The sequence below is a fragment of the Polyodon spathula genome, chromosome 40 (genome assembly GCF_017654505.1).
Source record: "Polyodon spathula isolate WHYD16114869_AA chromosome 40, ASM1765450v1, whole genome shotgun sequence".
In the NCBI taxonomy this organism is placed as follows: domain Eukaryota; kingdom Metazoa; phylum Chordata; class Actinopteri; order Acipenseriformes; family Polyodontidae; genus Polyodon; species Polyodon spathula.
Window position 1 is genome coordinate 2,553,211 of NC_054573.1, and position 17,756 is coordinate 2,570,966.

General features: G+C 42.7%; 2 protein-coding genes across 4 annotated transcripts in view; one reads left to right on the forward strand and one right to left on the reverse strand.

Annotated features, from left to right (window-relative positions):
• The window catches only part of LOC121304817 (cdc42 effector protein 2-like), a 10,559-nt gene extending 6,059 nt beyond the window's left edge, over positions 1-4,500 (forward strand). The window contains exons 1-2 of one of the 3 annotated variants that reach the window (XM_041236218.1): positions 287-389; positions 2,569-4,500. In XM_041236218.1, the coding sequence (XP_041092152.1) occupies positions 3,138-3,896 (759 nt within the window). In that variant the 5' untranslated portion in view covers positions 287-389; positions 2,569-3,137 and the 3' untranslated portion in view covers positions 3,897-4,500. Of the gene's footprint in view, positions 1-286; positions 390-2,568 lie in introns of those variants that run through there. The other 2 variants (XM_041236219.1, XM_041236220.1) reach the window with 2 other exon arrangements.
• A 4,711-nt stretch (positions 4,501-9,211) lies between these two features.
• Positions 9,212-16,310, reverse strand: LOC121304960 (protein phosphatase 1 regulatory subunit 14A-like). Its single transcript, XM_041236412.1, has 4 exons — positions 15,979-16,310; positions 12,258-12,338; positions 11,489-11,521; positions 9,212-9,722 (listed from the first exon to the last, which is right to left on the reverse strand). Exons 1-4 carry the CDS (start codon positions 16,165-16,167, stop codon positions 9,636-9,638), a joined length of 390 nt encoding a protein of 129 aa, XP_041092346.1. The 5' UTR covers positions 16,168-16,310; the 3' UTR covers positions 9,212-9,635.
• Positions 16,311-17,756: the final 1,446 nt, after the last annotated feature.

The following is a 17,756-nucleotide window of genomic DNA, read 5'->3' on the forward strand; positions in this document are numbered from 1 at the left end:
ACACACACACACACACACACAGACACACTGAGACACACACACACACACACTGAGAAACACACACACACACACACAGACACTGAGACACACAAACACACTGAGAAACACACACACACACATACAGACACACATACACAGACACTGAGACACACACATACTGCCACACGCACACACACACAATTATGACAGATGTGAGCGGCTCTTACGTCAGATTTTTTCATGAACTCGTATGCCCCCCCTCGTCCCTTTTCCTTGTCATCGCTGTCACTCCCTGACTCTCCCGACACTCAGTTAAGCGTTCTAGTCTGTCCTGTCGCTATTGCAAGACGCGTGAGAGAGAGAATGCATTATACCAAAACTTTTCTGAACGTCCAGTAAGACATATATTGGTATATATATATATATTTATTTATTTTATTCTTCTCCTTATAGTATTTACAGCAGCTATATAGTCCAACTTTTTTTCTTGTATTAAAAATTGAATAGGAACTTGCTAAATTATTATTATTATTATTATTATTATTATTATTATTATTATTATTATTATTTCACATTCAACATCATCCGACATAAGGCTCTAAACAAAAAGATTTGTTTTTCTTTACCGCAAGAAACTTTTGCATATATATACAATTTACTAGTGCGCCACGCATGTAATTTTTTGCAAGTTGCCATAAATTAAATTACGCCGAAAGTCAATATAGTGACTAGAGGGACTGTTTAAGTATATCTATCTATCTATCTATCTATCTATCTATCTATCTCTATAATAGATAGATAGATATATAGATAATAATGGTTATAACAAATGATCAGATAACTTTCTATATGATATATAATATATATATATATATAGTATATTTATATATATATATATATATATATATATATATATATATATATATTTATACAGTACATGACAGTACATCTACAGTAAGTTATGTGATCAATGTGTTGATTATGTTGCAGAGAATAGATTGTTAATACCCATAATTCGGTTACAGTCGTCACAATACGAGGTTAGAGCAGAGGGCACGGAGCCCGGGGTAAACCGATTAAATTACTTTTTATAGTCCGTTCATGGATGTATTCAATAAGACGCGTGTTGCAGATTTATAACATCAGTTTTACTTTTTGTACATACAAAAAAAAAAAAAATACATAAATAAATATTAATAATCAACCAGACTTTGTTAAAAAAATAAATAAATACAATTTAAAAAATCAGCAATGGCTCGTTCGCTTTTTAAATTTGTTTCTGACATGTTGATATAGCGAATTGAGGAACACGTGCTGTCTGATTGATTTGTCTTTAAAAAGTTAGGATAGGAATTTATATAATATTGCGGTGAAATAAATCGTGGGGCTTAGTGAGTACTATTGTTATATAAGTGACAGGCTGATTTTAGTGACATCTAGTGGTGTGTACGGAGAAGTGCAACATGATCAAGCGTGTTAAAAACCCTGAGATTAACAAAACAGAAGAAATGATTGTTTCCATCTATCTATCTTTTTTTTTTTATATAACCTAAAGCCGCGATAGTTGTTTGAAATGCAACGTATTTAGGGAAACTGGTTTATAGATCTTACTGGCGACTCTATTAATCCCCTTTGCATGCAGTTTTGAAGCTTCAAAAGAGACAGTGTCTCCAATTAGTGGGTGTTTATATCGCAGTTACTTAGTGAATACATCTTCTACAGAATTACAATGTTATTATCAGTCGTTGTTTTTTTTTCTCTCAATGGGAAAGAACAGTTTTAGTAAACGTCAAACTTATTTATTCACGAGAAACCAACTCTGATTACAGACTTGCATGTCAGAAGACAAATACCAGGAACAGAAGGAAGACTCCCATTGCATAGCACTTTGCTCTGTTCCTTCACTCTGAGTTTAATCAGACGCACCTGAGCTTGTTGCCTAGACACACTGGGGCTGATCAAGCTGGTAGCAAAACCTGGACTGGGTAAATCTGCTGTGCGACAGGAGTCTGATTCCCATCCCTGCTTACAACCCCGTTTTTTGGTTGTGGACAGAAAGGATTTGGACGCAGAAGTAAGAGGCTTAGCATCTATAAAGGGAACGGTCAGAGTTCATTCCCACACTTTGCAGAACCTTGTCTCTCTCTCTCTCTCTATCTGTTCCTTGATTCCTCTTTGGATTCCACCCTCAACAAACAGCTTGAAGGAGAATAGGACTTACACTGTGGTGCAAATTAGGCTCAGTGAAAACTCATATTTGGATACAAAATAGGGCCATTGTCTATTGAATCGTCATTTTAACTGCTGTCTCCTTAGCCGATAAAGGGTCAGTGTCCTCACTTGAGACCAGGCTGCTATAGAATTTTTTGGAGCCATTTCAAACTACCTGTTATGTAATTAAACTATCAAATTACATGAATAAATAAATACAGCTTGTGTTCTAATTTTTGTTTTTTTAAAGAAAAAAATAATTTGCTACCTAGTGGTTTAATACACCTAGTTTTCGTTTGCAAGCTCGGTACAATTTGTAGTATTTTTTTTTTTTCTTGTGGAAAAACTCTCTCTGACTCTCTCTCCTTTGATCGGCAGGAACCTTCGAACTACATTCCCCTGCCACATTCCATGAGATCCCGACCTTCACCCTTCCCTGCGAGGAGCAATCGGAGCGCCAGATGAAAGAAGGGATTATTCCCAGTGGGGGAAAAGGGGGGTCTTCCACATTTGTTTTCCTAAGGATCACTGCACACAATTGCCTCGCTGGAGTCCCTTATGAAGGGAAGTTTAGCAAAGTGTAGTTCCTGCTTCCATTTCAGGATCAGATTCATTAAATCAGTACAATTGTGCTCATAAATATTATAATATATAATATCCACAGTGGTTGAATCAATTCCGCTGCCTAGCACTGCTTACAAATTAATGGGAGGCTGGTTCTTTCTGATGCTAGTTATAAAGATCAACATTAATTGATTAGTCTCACAACCAGATTTCCTTTCTGCTAAAGAGGTCTAGCTAGTAGAGCTCAGCTTATCTCTATTTTTGACTTTTTAAGGGAAGAACTTAATCTACGGGAAGGCTGGGATCTGATTCCAGTGGGGAAAAAAACACCCACACAAAATAAAAAAAAAACAATTCTGGGTAACAGCGTCAAAACCAAGAAGATGCCGGCTAAGATCCCAATCTACTTGAAAACCTCCACCCCAAAGCAGGGCAAGAAACTGAAGCTGCGGGATGTCCTGTCCGGTGATATGATCAGCCCCCCTCTGGGTGATTTCCGTCACAGTGCCCACGTGGGGCCAGCAGGGGAGGAGGACATGTTTGGGGATGTGAGCTTCATGAAGGGCAAGCTGGATCTGCTTCCAGAGACGGGCAGGAGGGCCAGCGAGGAGGCAGCCCAGGGCAGGACCCTCAGAGACGGGTTCCCGGCCAGGAAAAAGAACCACAGTGGCTCCCTGCTCAAGAGCGCCGTCTCCCTGCCCGCCTTTGGACAGGAGCAGCCTCCGCCCAAGCCTCCCAGGCTGCACCTGGGCGATTGCCCAGGCCAGAGGTGCATGTCGGTGAGCCACTCTGCGGAGACTGGGGTCTGCTTCCGTGGAGACGAGGAGCTGAGCTACCCGGCTGGTTTCGGACACCTGCTGGCCTCCTCCGGCTCGCTCTCCGAGAGTTCCTCCTCCGGCTCCGAGGAGATGGGGGCAGGCTGCTCCCGCTATGGGCCCTTGGGCCCCAGCAGGGGGCTGAGTCTCGACTCGGACGCAGGCCTCAGCAACGAGGACCTGCTGAGCGAGATCAGAGAGCCCGCCGGCGTCCCCAAGTCAGAGTCTGTCTTCGGGATGGATCTGGACCTGGGACCGTCCATCCTGGAAGACGTACTGAGGATTATGGACGCCTATAAGTTGCGGGACGGGCAACGGGAACTGTAGACGGGACATCCGAACCTCCCCTTTGGGGGGTGAATGATCGAAAATTGTCTTTTCGCTTGACAAACTCAGCATTAGTGTTTTTAATCACATAACAAAACAAAAAAAAACCCTGTTAACAGTTTTCTGTTGTGTATTGTGTATTATATATAAGTATTTATTAAAGGCGTTTGTTGCTGGCTCCCATCACCTGCAGGTTGCATCCACGACGATCATGCTTATAGTGACATCTAGTGGTGGGTAAGGGGAAGTGCAGCGTGCTTATCTCTGTGTGCTTCTGCTTTCATCTGAGCTGTGAAACAAAATTAAATGTTGTAAACAAAATATAAATCTGTAAACCTGGAAAGGAAAACTTAGGAGCACTTTTTAAAAAGTTCTTTATTTTTTTTTTTGGGTGGGGGGAGCTTGAAAAGGATGTTGTTCTGTCTGTATGATGTAGCAAATGATAGCAGTCTCAGTTTTTGTAATGTTAAAAGGTTGCGTTATCTGGGTTCTGACAGCTTTGTATTGTGTTGTGTTGTAATAAATTGTACTGTATACATTTCACCTCAATGTGAATAGGGGAGAAACATCTTTTTTTGTGTCTGTGGGTTTCCTTAACTAAATAAAAAATAGACTAGTTTTTTTTACATGGTCCTTTTTCTGTTCCTTTTGTGATTACAGAAATATTGTAAAGGCCAGGGAATTTTATTGAATGGGATTTTCCCATAGCACACAGTGCCTCTGGGTGGATGAGAGTTGTAACTGCAGAATGTCAGAATTTTCACACATCCCCACACTTAAAAATGCTGACTAAACCACAAAAGGGGGTAGGAACACAATAATAATAATAATAATAATAATAATAATAATAATAATAATAATAATAATAATAATAATAGCAACATCTCCAAAACAATCTCAGTTTCACACAGATTAGATCCCTGCTATCAAATCTCAAAGAAATCTTTTATGCAACAAGTCCACATCCTTGAAGAAGAAAGTTTTTTCCTTTGTTTTATAAAAAGAAGCTGATGTGTCAAAGGTCAGTAATCATCTACTTCTCTCCCAGGAGACTCTGTCCTCATTATCTGGTGTACCGTTCTGTAAATATCCTTGCTACAGCGTATTATTCTGATCAGGAGACTGCTCGTCAGCTCTCCTGAGACTGTTTGTTTGTTTTGTTGCTTTGGCACGACTGGATTACTAATTGCTGGGGTAAGGTTTAGCATAGCCAGCATCGTTAATAATTAGTGTGACCATGCAAAGATTAACACGACCAAGTGCTGACTAATATTATCATTAGTAGTAGTAGTAGTATCTATCAATCTTTATTTTATATAGTGCATTTCATAGTGGACCACCGTCACAAAGTGCTTTACAAGATAGTAAGGAACAATGCATAATACATTAAATACAGTGAAATACAGGGCATAGTACATTCAATACAAAACAGTGATAAACAATGCAGATACAGCCATATTGCATTCAATATAAGGCTAGGATGTGAATTATAAACATTGATACAGAATCACACAAATAAGATGGAGTGAAAAACCTGAAGTAGCAAATTTAGACAGCAGCTAGTAACATATACCAGGCTTAAATAGCATTGAAAGCAAGAGAGAACAAGTGGGTCTTGAGTTGATTTGAAGCGAGCAACTGTGGGAGCTGCACACACCAAAGCTGGGAGAGAGTTCCAGAGAGTCGGAGCCATGAAGCTAAAAGCGCGCTCTTCGAGTGTGGGTGCGTTTGCTTGGCTAGAACAAGCAAGCCAGAGTCAGTGGTAATATTAAGATGACTTTAGGTAAATTTCTTAGTGTGTAATTTTAATTTTAATGTTCCTCCACAAACAAAGCAGACCTGGTTGGCTCTCCAGTTTGTTTCCCTAAAGGTTCCTCCCTCGTCCTTAACGAAACTGGCATTAAGGAGCAACGACCAGCAGCAGCAGGAGGTTATGGACTTAACCTGTAAGAAGATGAAAAGGAAACATAAGAAAAATCGGAATTCCCCCAAACGTTGTTTTTTGTTATACAGTATTGCTAACACTTACAGAAAACCCCTCCAGTCCATTATTGCAGTATTTCTCGAAGGTTTTTTTTTTTTTTTTTTTTTTTTTTGGTACAACAGTGACATCAAGTGGCCACTGACGTGTACTACAGCTAGTTAGCTATTTCAGCATTTTGTTATGCAGGGCGTGGGCGAGGGCAACCCCTTTCAACCCATTAAAGGACGCTGTCCTCATTTGAGGACAGGCTGCTTTGTAATAATTTTTTTTTTGAGTTTTTTGAACTGGCATCTAGCTGTTATTTAAAATTTCTCTTTAACTATATAATTATGGTTATCTTTGGACTCGAGCTAAAACGGAGTTTGACCTGTCATCTACCTACTGCTGCTGCATGTAGTGATACAGTGGCTAGGCAGGCGTTAGGGGAAGAGGCTTTCGTACCGACACTAGCACCCATGTTGGGTAAGGTAAGGTTAGATTATAAAGTAGAAGGCGCGGACAGAAAAAGCTGTAAATAATTTATTTGACCAACCCGACAGACGTTCATTTGGTGTAAAACTGGCCTGTCCACGAAAGAAACCCGACAACATATTTTCTATTTGTAGATTCGGCAACCAAATCAAGCAATATATAAACACAATTCAAATCTATAACGTATAATCAGAGTAAATTTCTAATTCATTATAATAATATTATTATCGATTCTATCTCTCTCTCTCTCTCTCTCTCTCTCTCTCTTCTCTCTCTCTCTCTCTCTCTCTCTATATATATATATATTATATATATATATATATATATATATAGACATATATCTGTTCAACGTAACAAGATGAGACGTAATACTCGTACTGGTGATTCTAAAAATGTAATTATTGACATTATAACAACCTTGACTTGCACAAAGGAAACACATTGAGTGGAATCGCTCGCATCTCTTGATTTTCAAGGCATGGTATCCGAAGTATAATCAACAAATACAGAGAAGCATCATCTGTAATTGACAAACCCGGGACTGGAAGACCCAAAAAGCTGACTAACATGAATGAGCGAGACTTGAAGACAATATCCTTCAGGAATAGAAAGACGACAAGCGTTGAATTGAGAACAGGACTGGCAGAAGGCACAGGTGTCGTTGTTTGTACCGATACTGTCATTCGTAGCCCTTGGCTTTGTAGATTCTGGATGAGTTCAGCTAAAGCCTATATGAACATACAGTTCACGAATATATGATTATGGTTCTTTCACTAGCTCTAAATGGCGCTAGAGAACGTTTAATAGTTCTGGATGATACAAATTTAAGAACACAATGAAGTTCTGCACGATGAGCTGCCATTCGGCCCCTCCAGCTGGACCGGTTCCTAGTAGAAATCGATTGATCTATAGCCACGTCATTATTGGCCATGCCCACTTGTGCCAAACCACGATAAGCTAAATGCGTAGCGTAACCAAGGAGGAATGGCGGTGGATAAACTCTAACCTGGTGAATTTTTACAACGGGTTTTAGCTGTTGGACATTGAGACGCGGAGTCGGGGCTGCTTTGGAATGCTGTCAGACCTGAAAATGCGTCAAACTGTTTTCAGATACCGGAGACGCTGGCAGAGCGTGATCAAGGACATGTCATTAAAGGAAACATTGACATTGGCAAGCATTGTAAAGCACAGAGAGGTATGGTAAAGCATAGGGAAGCATTGTAAAGCACAGAGAGGTCTGGTGAAGCATAGGGAAGCATTGTAAAGCACAGAGGTCTGGTAAAGCACAGGGAAGCATTGTAAAGCACAGAGAGGTCTGGTAAAGCATAGGGAAGCATTGTAAAGCACAGAGAGGTCTGGTAAAGCATAGGGAAGCATTGTAAAGCACAGAGAGGTCTGGTAAAGCATAGGGAAGCATTGTAAAGCACAGAGAGGTCTGGTAAAGCATAGGGAAGCATTGTAAAGCACAGAGAGGTCTGGTAAAGCATAGGGAAGCATTGTAAAGCACAGAGAGGTCTGGTAAAGCATAGGGAAGCATTGCAAAGCCACAGAGAGGTCTGGTAAAGCATAGGGAAGCATTGTAAAGCACAGAGACATCTGGTAAAGCATAGGGAAGCATTGCAAAGCACAGAGAGGTCTGGTAAAGCATAGGGAAGCATTGTAAAGCACAGAGACGTCTGGTAAAGCATAGGGAAGCATTGTAAAGCACAGAGAGGTCTGGTAAACCAGGGTAAGGTGCATAACCTTGAGAAAAGTCTGTGTGGAATGACGTGCACAAACACCCTGGTACACTTCTCAAGGAACAAGGAAACAGGTAGAGAGAGTTTGTGGAATAAGAGTCATTTATTTAGAAGGAACTTGTATTGTTGCTACACAACAAGTGCAAACAAAAGTCACAGAAGTCCATTAAAAAAAAAAAATCATAAAACCATTGTAACACCCAGTTCCAGATCTTCATTGGTTTCCCCTTACCACAAGAGCCTCAGAAGAACTAAGTAAGGATGCATTTCCCCTTAACTAGGCAAGTGTCAAGCTGCTTCTCTATAATCACAGACACTGCAGGGAGAAACTGACTGTGTTTGAAGCAACTGCCCACTGCACTGGAAAAAGCAATGGGATGCCATTGACAACAATCCCACAGTCTTCGTTATATCAGTGTGACTCTGCAACTCAAGCATTATATTGTACTGGTTAATTTAACACTTCGTTTTTTATTATTGCAAACTGCTCCCCCCCCGCCCTTCTTTACAGTCAAAATAACAGCTCAAACTGTAAATTGTATTTTACAAATATTAATGAGAATTCACAGTTGAGTCTAACTACAGTACCAACAACTACTCCAGAGTTTCAGAATACCCCCTCAATTGATTTGTAGTCTGGTGCATGAATGTATGCATTATTAGTGTGTTTTATCCATAACTAAGTGTGGAAATAGAGAAATTCTGCAGTTAATTTTCATTCAGCAAGAGACACTCGCTGTGTGCAAGGGGGAAAAAAAAAAAAAATCACATTTCATAAAGATGGGAGAGGAGAGCAGTTTGCTTGATGCACTTTTATAAAAAAAAAAAAAAAAAATGCAGTGCCAAATCCTAATTTTTATTAGTATAAATATAAAAAAAATATGTAAATCATAAAAAGGCAGCAGGATAATAAGACTAATATTTAAAAAAAAATAAAAATCTATACAAAACATTATAAAATTGTCCAAAACAATATAGTTACATAAAGCCATGTGATTAATTGACTTTGGTGGACTTTGAACACTATTAGAATACTTTCTTTCGTTAAAAACCCTCTTCAAATTTTTTTTAAGGGGGGGGGGGGGGGGGGGGGGGGGGCTACAGACGAAAAAAAAATCTTTATAAACCCCCCCTGGTCTGATAGCAGAAATCCCCACCTCACTTCAGACACTAAACTGTGGCGAATCTTATTACCACCCTCATGAAACATCATCTTTTATTGCATTTTTAAAAAGCTAATAAAAATCACCCAAGCAGCATTACATAGAGTCCTACTAAAATGTATACAGACCATACTTCAGCACCGGATCGTTAAAATAGACCAGCAGTGTGATGCATTATTCCAATAGATAAGCAGATTTACACGCTTTACATTCAGCCAATAACAGACCAGAACTGGCCTCATGTGGTCAATTGCACCAATCAAAAACTGCGATTGGCTCCACGTTGCAGCAAGGGCTCTGGCTGAGAATGTACACAGGGTGTGAGGATTTGCAGCCAGGCTGTGCTTGGCTCACACCCGTAGCTTTTGAGGAACTCTGTCCCCTAGTGGTGGGGCTCCATTCCATTTTTGTGAAGTTCTTCCCGTTTCTGAAGTCCATGGAGTTTTAGGATCAGTTCCTTGATAAAGGGCTGGAGAAGTAAAAGAGAGGGTTAAGAACGATTAGCCATACAATTACTTACACACACTGAAAATGAACGAATGGATTTACTTTCTGTATAAACAAACATTTACAAAAGAATAATATTTATCAGGTTTCACTCGCACGAGAAAGCGAGTTGGTCATCGTGCCTCCCCCCCCCCAACCCCCCTCTGGTGTATTGCATTAATATTTACAGTACACCAATAATAACACGACCGGGGAGGAATGCAGCTCAGCACGCCCCAAGCAATAATCCAATCTAATTGTGGCTGTACGAGAACCTCGCTCGTGCGACATGTTGTTTGACTTGAACACGTGCTGTGCTGGGGGGGGGGGGGGGCGGGGGGGGGGACAGGCTTGAAGTGCTCTACTTGTCGACTCTGACTCCTACAGACCCTACCCCTTTCTCCTCTGATGTCTACAGAGCACCCCCTCTCTCCATCTGTCTCTAAACAGGAAAACTAACAATTTAAACATCACTGTTAAACGATTGAGATTTTTCTGTGCTCCTGCCTGGTTTTCCTGCGTAGTGTTACACACGCTCCAAGACAAATCTTCTAAAACCAATAAAACTGAGACATATTTCTGATTATGTATACGCAGCCTGTAGATGACTTTCATCCACAGCTGGCTGCACACAGCTACGGCCAGCAGCTTTGCATCCCCCCCTGCCCTGTAGAATAAACACACTTTGCTTCAGGATGAATGAAACCTGCCGAACGGCGTTAGCTGACATACTGAATTGCACCCCGCTTTGTAGATTTCCGCATATATGCAAAGACAAAAATTAGAAACAATGACATTTCGAAATCTAACATGAAATATTACTGTAATACTATTAATAGCTTCCAGTAGACTTTTGCAATCTTGTTTTGCAGTTTAAGGATACCTAAATTCTGTTTACAGGTTTTTTTTTCCTTCTAATGTCTCATTACAGGCGATGAAACACTTAAAAAAAAAAAAAAAAAAAAAAAAAACAAACAAACAAACCACTCTCTCAGACCTCACTGACTTTGTAATATTTCTGTACAGGATTGTACTGCAATGTAATGCAATGTAATGCGCAATCCCATATCTTAACACGAAAAGCCACATCTCTCTTTCTGATCAAACTTCTCTGAACTACAATTCCTTCGATTGCCTTCTGATTCCAAACCTGTGAAATTCCTTCATTGCAGCTACGAGTTCATTCCAATCTTGAACAGACCTTTCCTGGTTCGTTACAGAATGCAGATGGAATGGGAGAGGAGATGACAGGAGCGCTCCCTCCCTCATCACCAGAATTTAAAAAAGAAAATCTCTAGAACAGTATTTTTAAAGCAGTTTATAAAATTAGTCTATTGCAAAAGTTTTGCTGAGCGATTGAGAATTTAAAAAAATAAATAAATATACATACAATTTATATATCTAAAAAAAATGCACACACAAATAATTCTCATGTAAAATCAAAAAGAAACTACACAATGATAAATCGCAAAAAGAAAAAAAAGTCTACCAGAAGCCATAATAGCTGTACAGTACTTCATGTTAGATTTTCAAATTAAAATGTCTTTTTTTTCCTGTCAGTTTGTCGTTGAGTACGTGGAAGACAGCACAGGGGTGTGTAATTCATTATATCAGCGCTACATTGTTCAGCAGCTTTCATTCAGAAGAATTTCACTCCACAGGGTGATGCAAAACTCTTGATCACAGCTATATATTCCTGTTTGAAATACGAAGTTCTAACGAGGAGAAACAAAACTCGCCCACACTCACCTCCGTGTTGTTGCTGCACAGATGGAGAATATCCTGGAGAAAAACAGAGATAATACAAAAATATATATATATTTATTTATTTAAGAAATATCCACTGAATAATATTTCCAGACAGCTTTGTGGAAATCAGCTGGGCTGTTCTAAACCACAAAAAGGACACATTGTATTGGAACCAAGATGGAATCCGTCTGCCTGTCTGCCTGCGCAATTCATCTATCAGCCAGGCGTCTGTCTCAACGTCACGATAAAACTCTAAAATGTCAAAGTAGACGTTTCTTAAATCATGAATATTCTACCACTGGTTGTGTTATAGTCCTAGAAGTGTATTTTCCTTTTCAATGTGTGATGAAACTTGGTCAGGACATTCTCTAGCCTGAGTTCTTGAGTGTATCAGAATTGGGGAGGGAAGGGGTCTGCTGGAACCTGTCTGCCCCGATCAGCAGGTGTGGAAATAAGACTCCTGTTGCACAGCAGTGTGATCCAGTCCAGGTTTTACTACCAGCTTGACCAGCCCCCAGTGTGTTTAGGGAACAAGCTCAGGTGTGTCTTGTTAAACTCCTAGTGAAACCAGGAATGGATCAAACCGCTATGGAACAAGGGACTTATTCCCATCCATGTGCATTCATTGAATGTGGTACAGTTCTGTGTCAGTGTGTGTGTGTGTGCATGCATCTCATCCCTTGTGCACAGGGTGTTTGGTGGAGTGTGTGCTCTGCTGTGCTGTGCTCTGCTCTGCTGTGCTGTGCTGTGCTGCGTCTGCTGTGCTTACCTGCAGTTTCTGTCCTCGCTCCTGGTCACTCAGCAGATCTAATAAGCCATCGATGTTCACTTCTTCAGGCATCTCTGATTCCTGGAAATCAAACAAGATCGCAGGGTTACACAACCCTACTCTGCCGTACGCTGGCTGGCTGCAACCGCACTGGACCGATCTGTTATCGGATAAGAACACGAAGAAAAAAATAAATAAATCTTCTTTAAAAGGCATAGATCTTCCATACCTATTAAAGCCTTCTCATAAATTATTCCTTTAGCAGACGCTTTTATCCAAAGCGACTTGCAGAGACTAGGAGGGTGAACTCTGCATCATCAACAACTGCTGCTGCTGCAGAGTCACTTCCAATAGGACCTCGATTGTTTGGCATCTCACCCGAAGGACGGAGCACAAGGAGGTGAAGTGACTTGCTCAGGGTCACACACAGCGAGTCAGGGGCTGGGATTAGAACCAGGAACCTCCTGGTAGGAAAGCCCTTTCTTTAACCCTGGACCCCCCCAAGCCTCTTCACACGGGGACCGATTATAACTGCTTATTCGTTCTGCTTCTGCCAAGCTTGGGAATCAAACGAATTCAATTCCCATTGGGCTGTACATTAATGTGCATTATCAGTCACTATGCTATTAAAATGACTATGTATGCCAATCGAACCTGTCCTTTTCCAGTAAGGAACAAGGGACACAATTAGCCTGGGGGGGGGGGGGGGGGGGGGCGCTAATGGATCTCCGATTGATTGATGGGGAATTCTCTTGGGGGGGGATAGTTCATCACAGAAACATAGATGAAGACAATCCAAGCTCTGCTATCTGACCTGTATGTCACTTGATAGCCTTGATACCTCAGACACAATGGCAGTGAAAACACAGCCCGCTCCACTGCGATCAATAGGGAGGGGTGAGAGCATGGCTGGACTACAGTAACATTTCTCAAGACAACATTGCATGGAGGGCGGGGTGTCAGCTCGGGGGTCACACAGTCTCATTTAAAATCTTCAGTTTTATCTCTTAATCCACTACTGAAACCCAGACCACAGGGAAGGGGTGGTAGAAGGCATGCATGCGATCAAGGGTGTCCATCACACGCATGCTTATACATGTGCTCAGCATCACTTGTTGTAATAAAGCACAGTGAAAGCACTGTAAAGCACAGAGAGGTCTGGTAAAGCATAGGGAAGCATTGTAAAGCACAGAGAGGTCTGGTAAAGCATAGGGAAGCATTGTAAAGCACAGAGAGGTCTGGTAAAGCATAGGGAAGCATTGTAAAGCACAGAGAGGTCTGGTAAAGCATAGGGAAGCATTGTAAAGCAAAGAGAGGTGTGGTAAAGCATAGGGAAGCATTGCAAAGCAAAGAGAGGTCTGGTAAAGCATAGGGAAGCATTGCAAAGCACAGAGAGGTCTGGTAAAGCGTATTAATAAACTTGCAATCCAGGTAAACTGTGGTAAATGCAGAGTCTATCCATGGGATGGGAAAACCATGGAGCAAAACTGCCATCTAGGAGAGGTGGCGTGCCGTTTGAAACACGTTCCCAATCGCTACAGTACAATGCCCAGGCAAACGCACACAAAAATATTTACAGCAAAATAACAAAACAAACCACCCTCCAGCCACCACCCCCACATGCTGGGAAACGCGTCCTGGAGTTTGTTATTCCAAAGACTGTCTGCCCCCCCCCCCCCCCCCCCCCCCCCAATCCAATTAATACCCTTATCACTAAGGAACACTTCAGACAGCCTTATACGGTCGCGTCTGCCTTCTTCGTCGCAGAAGTGCTGTTTTGTTGATGGACCGAGACTGCGAGCATGCCCATGCCCCCCCCCAAAAAAAACTTACCGTGAGAACGGAACGGGTGGTTTCCCTAATATAGCCTGGCTGGAGCTCCAAGCCAAGGAGCCCAGCGGTCACTATGGTCAGTGTGGTGGGGTCTGCTGGTGGGGGGGTTGCACTGTGTTTAAAACACGTGTCTCAATAGTGATAATAATAGAACAAGTACTTGAAGCCAGGCTTCTCTCTAGTGTTGGGTCCTTGTTAACGGGTAGGAAGCGCTGTTTCTGCGTTTAAAAACGATCTGGCGCTTACAGCGCGACGCTACTACAGCTTGCCAGATCGCACCGAGTCTTATGCTTGTCTGATTGCATCTGCCTATTTTTCAATAATTAAAAAAAAAAATGTACAGTTATAAATTCATGGAATGGCGTACGAGGTGAAGTGGCATGATCTAAAACACTGGGAACATTCCAAATAAACAAAGTTACTTATGTGATATATTCCTTGTGAAGGCTGTCGGAGATATCCCCGCGCAGACGTAGAAACAAGCGTCTTCACTCAAACCAACTACCTTCTCTGACTCTCCCTACGTGGTACGGGGGGGGGGGTTTTTGTTGAATGGCACTCTTGCCTTGCCCACAAAGATTATATCGGACCACCTCGTCGAGGTTCTGTTCCGCGGGTGCCAGGTGATACCAGTCACACCACCCCAGACTAACCCCCCGCACCCAAATCAACGTGGACACAAATTTTGTGCCCAGGGTTATACTAGTATTATCGTGTTCATGAACTTCGTCCGCAGAGAGATCCATCCCAGGAACAATTGCCCATCCCTTCGCGAAAAGCGCAAATTTTTTTGCTAGACCGCTAATGTCGCGCTGCATGATGTCGAACGGTCTAGCGTGGCGCATAATACTGGAACAAAAACTAACGTAGACGCTACATTATTGTTAATTTGTTTATTCTAAAATGTCAATATATTTTATAAAGTTGCACCTTGCATATCTTTTATAGTAACCACCGGGATCTTTTATATACCAGGCTCTCATGTGCTTGCTCTGGTGTTGGTCATTGGTAACGTGCGCTATAGACAGCGACACACACATACACACACAGGGATAGACAGCGACACACACGGATAGACAGCGACACACACATACACACACAGGGATAGACAGCGACACACACGGATAGACAGCGACACACACATACACACACAGGGATAGACAGCGACACACACACACGGATAGATAGGGAGACGCACACACCCCTCAAGAAATGAAAAACCGACCCCCATTCCAATTAGAGTCTGGTTTTGGAATAAGAGGTGGCGCTGTTAACACGGTCGATTTACAACGCCGCGTCTTTGCAAGGGTGCAGGACACTGGTCCCTTACTAGTCCCGTGTGAGGTGCGGACCCAATGCAAAGGCTGCCTCCTTAACCAGGGTCTTCTGTTCAGTTAACTGGACCACCCAGTCTGCCCGTGGCAGCGTGTGCGCTACTGGAGACATTGCAATGCTCAACGTTACCTGGCTTACTATGATCTTAATAGAAAACACACACACTGTATACAGATACCCCTGTGCAAGACAAGCATCTTCAAAAACAACTGAAGCAATGAAACACAATTCAAGACGACATTTCAACTATAGTGGGCGATCCTGGTATATAAACCCTACTCATACACACTTCTCTGTGAGCACAGCTATAATTACAAAGACACCCATGCATAATGATTACACGTGTCTCCATTGAAAACGATTAATTATAAGGCCTTTTGGAGGAAAGGGGATGATTTGCAATAAAAAAAGATTACGATGCAAGTCAGCAAGAGCCACACTAGCACTGCTAAATAAACCGCGTTGTTTCAGACTGTCTTCCCAAGGTACCACGCTACACTCCCAGTACGGGTGTGGCAGCGCGCAGCCTCTACCGTCCAGGATCCTCTCTTACCCTTCCAGCATACAGCTCGTCCAAGCTATCGTCGATCCACTTCTCCACATCCAGGCGCTTCTGCAGCTCCTTTCTGTCGTATTTGACCGTCACTCTCGCCCGCCTCACCCTCAGCCCCTGTTCCCTGACCCCCCGGTTCGGCGAGTGTACCTTGTTCTGGTACCGTCTTCCGACCCTGTTCGCTGCCATCTTCCACAGTAGCGTTCCTCGCAGGAGAATTCAAAGCTATGAACTGAGCTGTGGTCCTCAGAGCAGCAGCTGTCGCTTATCCGACGCAGGGCTGGGCAGCTCTCCACGGGTCCTAGCGCACGTCGCGGTCCAGGGACGCTCAGCGCTGTAATGTGTCCGTGTCGCTGGTCAGTCAGTCTCGTTATCGTTATCAGGACATCTGTGCAAAATCCAGCGATCTGTGAAACTTCAACTACAATGAGAAAAAGTCGATAACCGTGCAATGATTTCCGCGACTGTAAATCACACAAATGGGATTATTTCCAGAGAGATATGGAGAGATGGAGAGGGGGAGAGAGAGAGAGAGATATGGAGAGATGGAGAGGGAGGGAGAGAGAGAGATGGAGGGATGGAGAGGGGAGAGAGAGAGAGAGAGATATGGAGAGATGGAGAGGGGGAGAGAGAGAGATGGAGGGATGGAGAGGGGGAGAGAGAGAGAGAGAGATATGGAGAGATGGAGAGGGGGAGAGAGAGAGAGATATGGAGAGAGATTGGAGAGGGGGAGAGAGAGAGAGAGAGAGAGAGAGGGATGGAGAGGGAGAGAGAGAGAGAGAGAGAGAGATGGATAGATGGCGAAGAGAAGAGAGATATATCCTCCCCGACTCTCCCTCTCTCTACTGAGGGGAGAGAGAGAGAGAGATGGAGAGATGGAGAGGGGGAGAGAGAGAGAGAGATATGGAGAGATGGAGAGGGGGAGAGAGAGAGAGAGAGAGAGAGAGGGAGAGAGAGAGAGAGAGATGGAGAGGGGGGGAGAGAGATATGGAGGGAGAGAGAGAGAGAGAGAGAGAGATGGAGAGAGGGGGAGAGGAGAGAGAGAGAGAGAGAGAGAGAGAGAGAGAGAGGGATGGAGAGATGGAGAGGGGGGAGAGAGATATGGAGGGAGAGAGAGAGAGAGAGAGAGAGAGATGGAGGGAGGAGAGGGGGAGAGAGAGAGAGAGAGGGAGGGAGGGATAGAACACATTTCAGGGTTCAGTTCAAGCCGATCAGGGCTCTAATTCAGTTATTCTGAGTAATGTTTATCGTATTGATCACTGCTTTCTTTGATTTGCTATATCTTTTTTTTTTATTTAGTCTCAACATTTCTTAATTTTTTTACCGACTTTTCTGAATACTTTTTTTTTCTGTTTCAAATCCTTCATTGTCCAAAATATCTTCCCCCTTCTCTACGGTTCTGTTAGCCTTTCAAGGCCTTTGGGAGAGGGAGACGAAAGCAGTATCGCCGGTGGGAGTGCCCCTTTAATTGAACTAACAGGGCGAGCTGCTCGTTCTCAGTGCGATTTATTAAAACACCGCTTGCCTATTCTTCCATATTCTGGTTAAAATTCACAATGTGATACACCGCCTCCAAATCAATGCATCACCGGTATCGATTTAAAAATAGACTCACAGAGACGGCTGCTGGACTCCCTAAACAGGTCCTGTCTATCGGATTGCACGCCTGTGCAGCTGCGGTGTCTTTCCTGTCGGTTGGAGAAATAGCGACCTCTGGTGGAGATGATTAGCTTCTGCACCTCGGAACAGTTCCCAGGCCTGTGTTTTATGAATGGGGT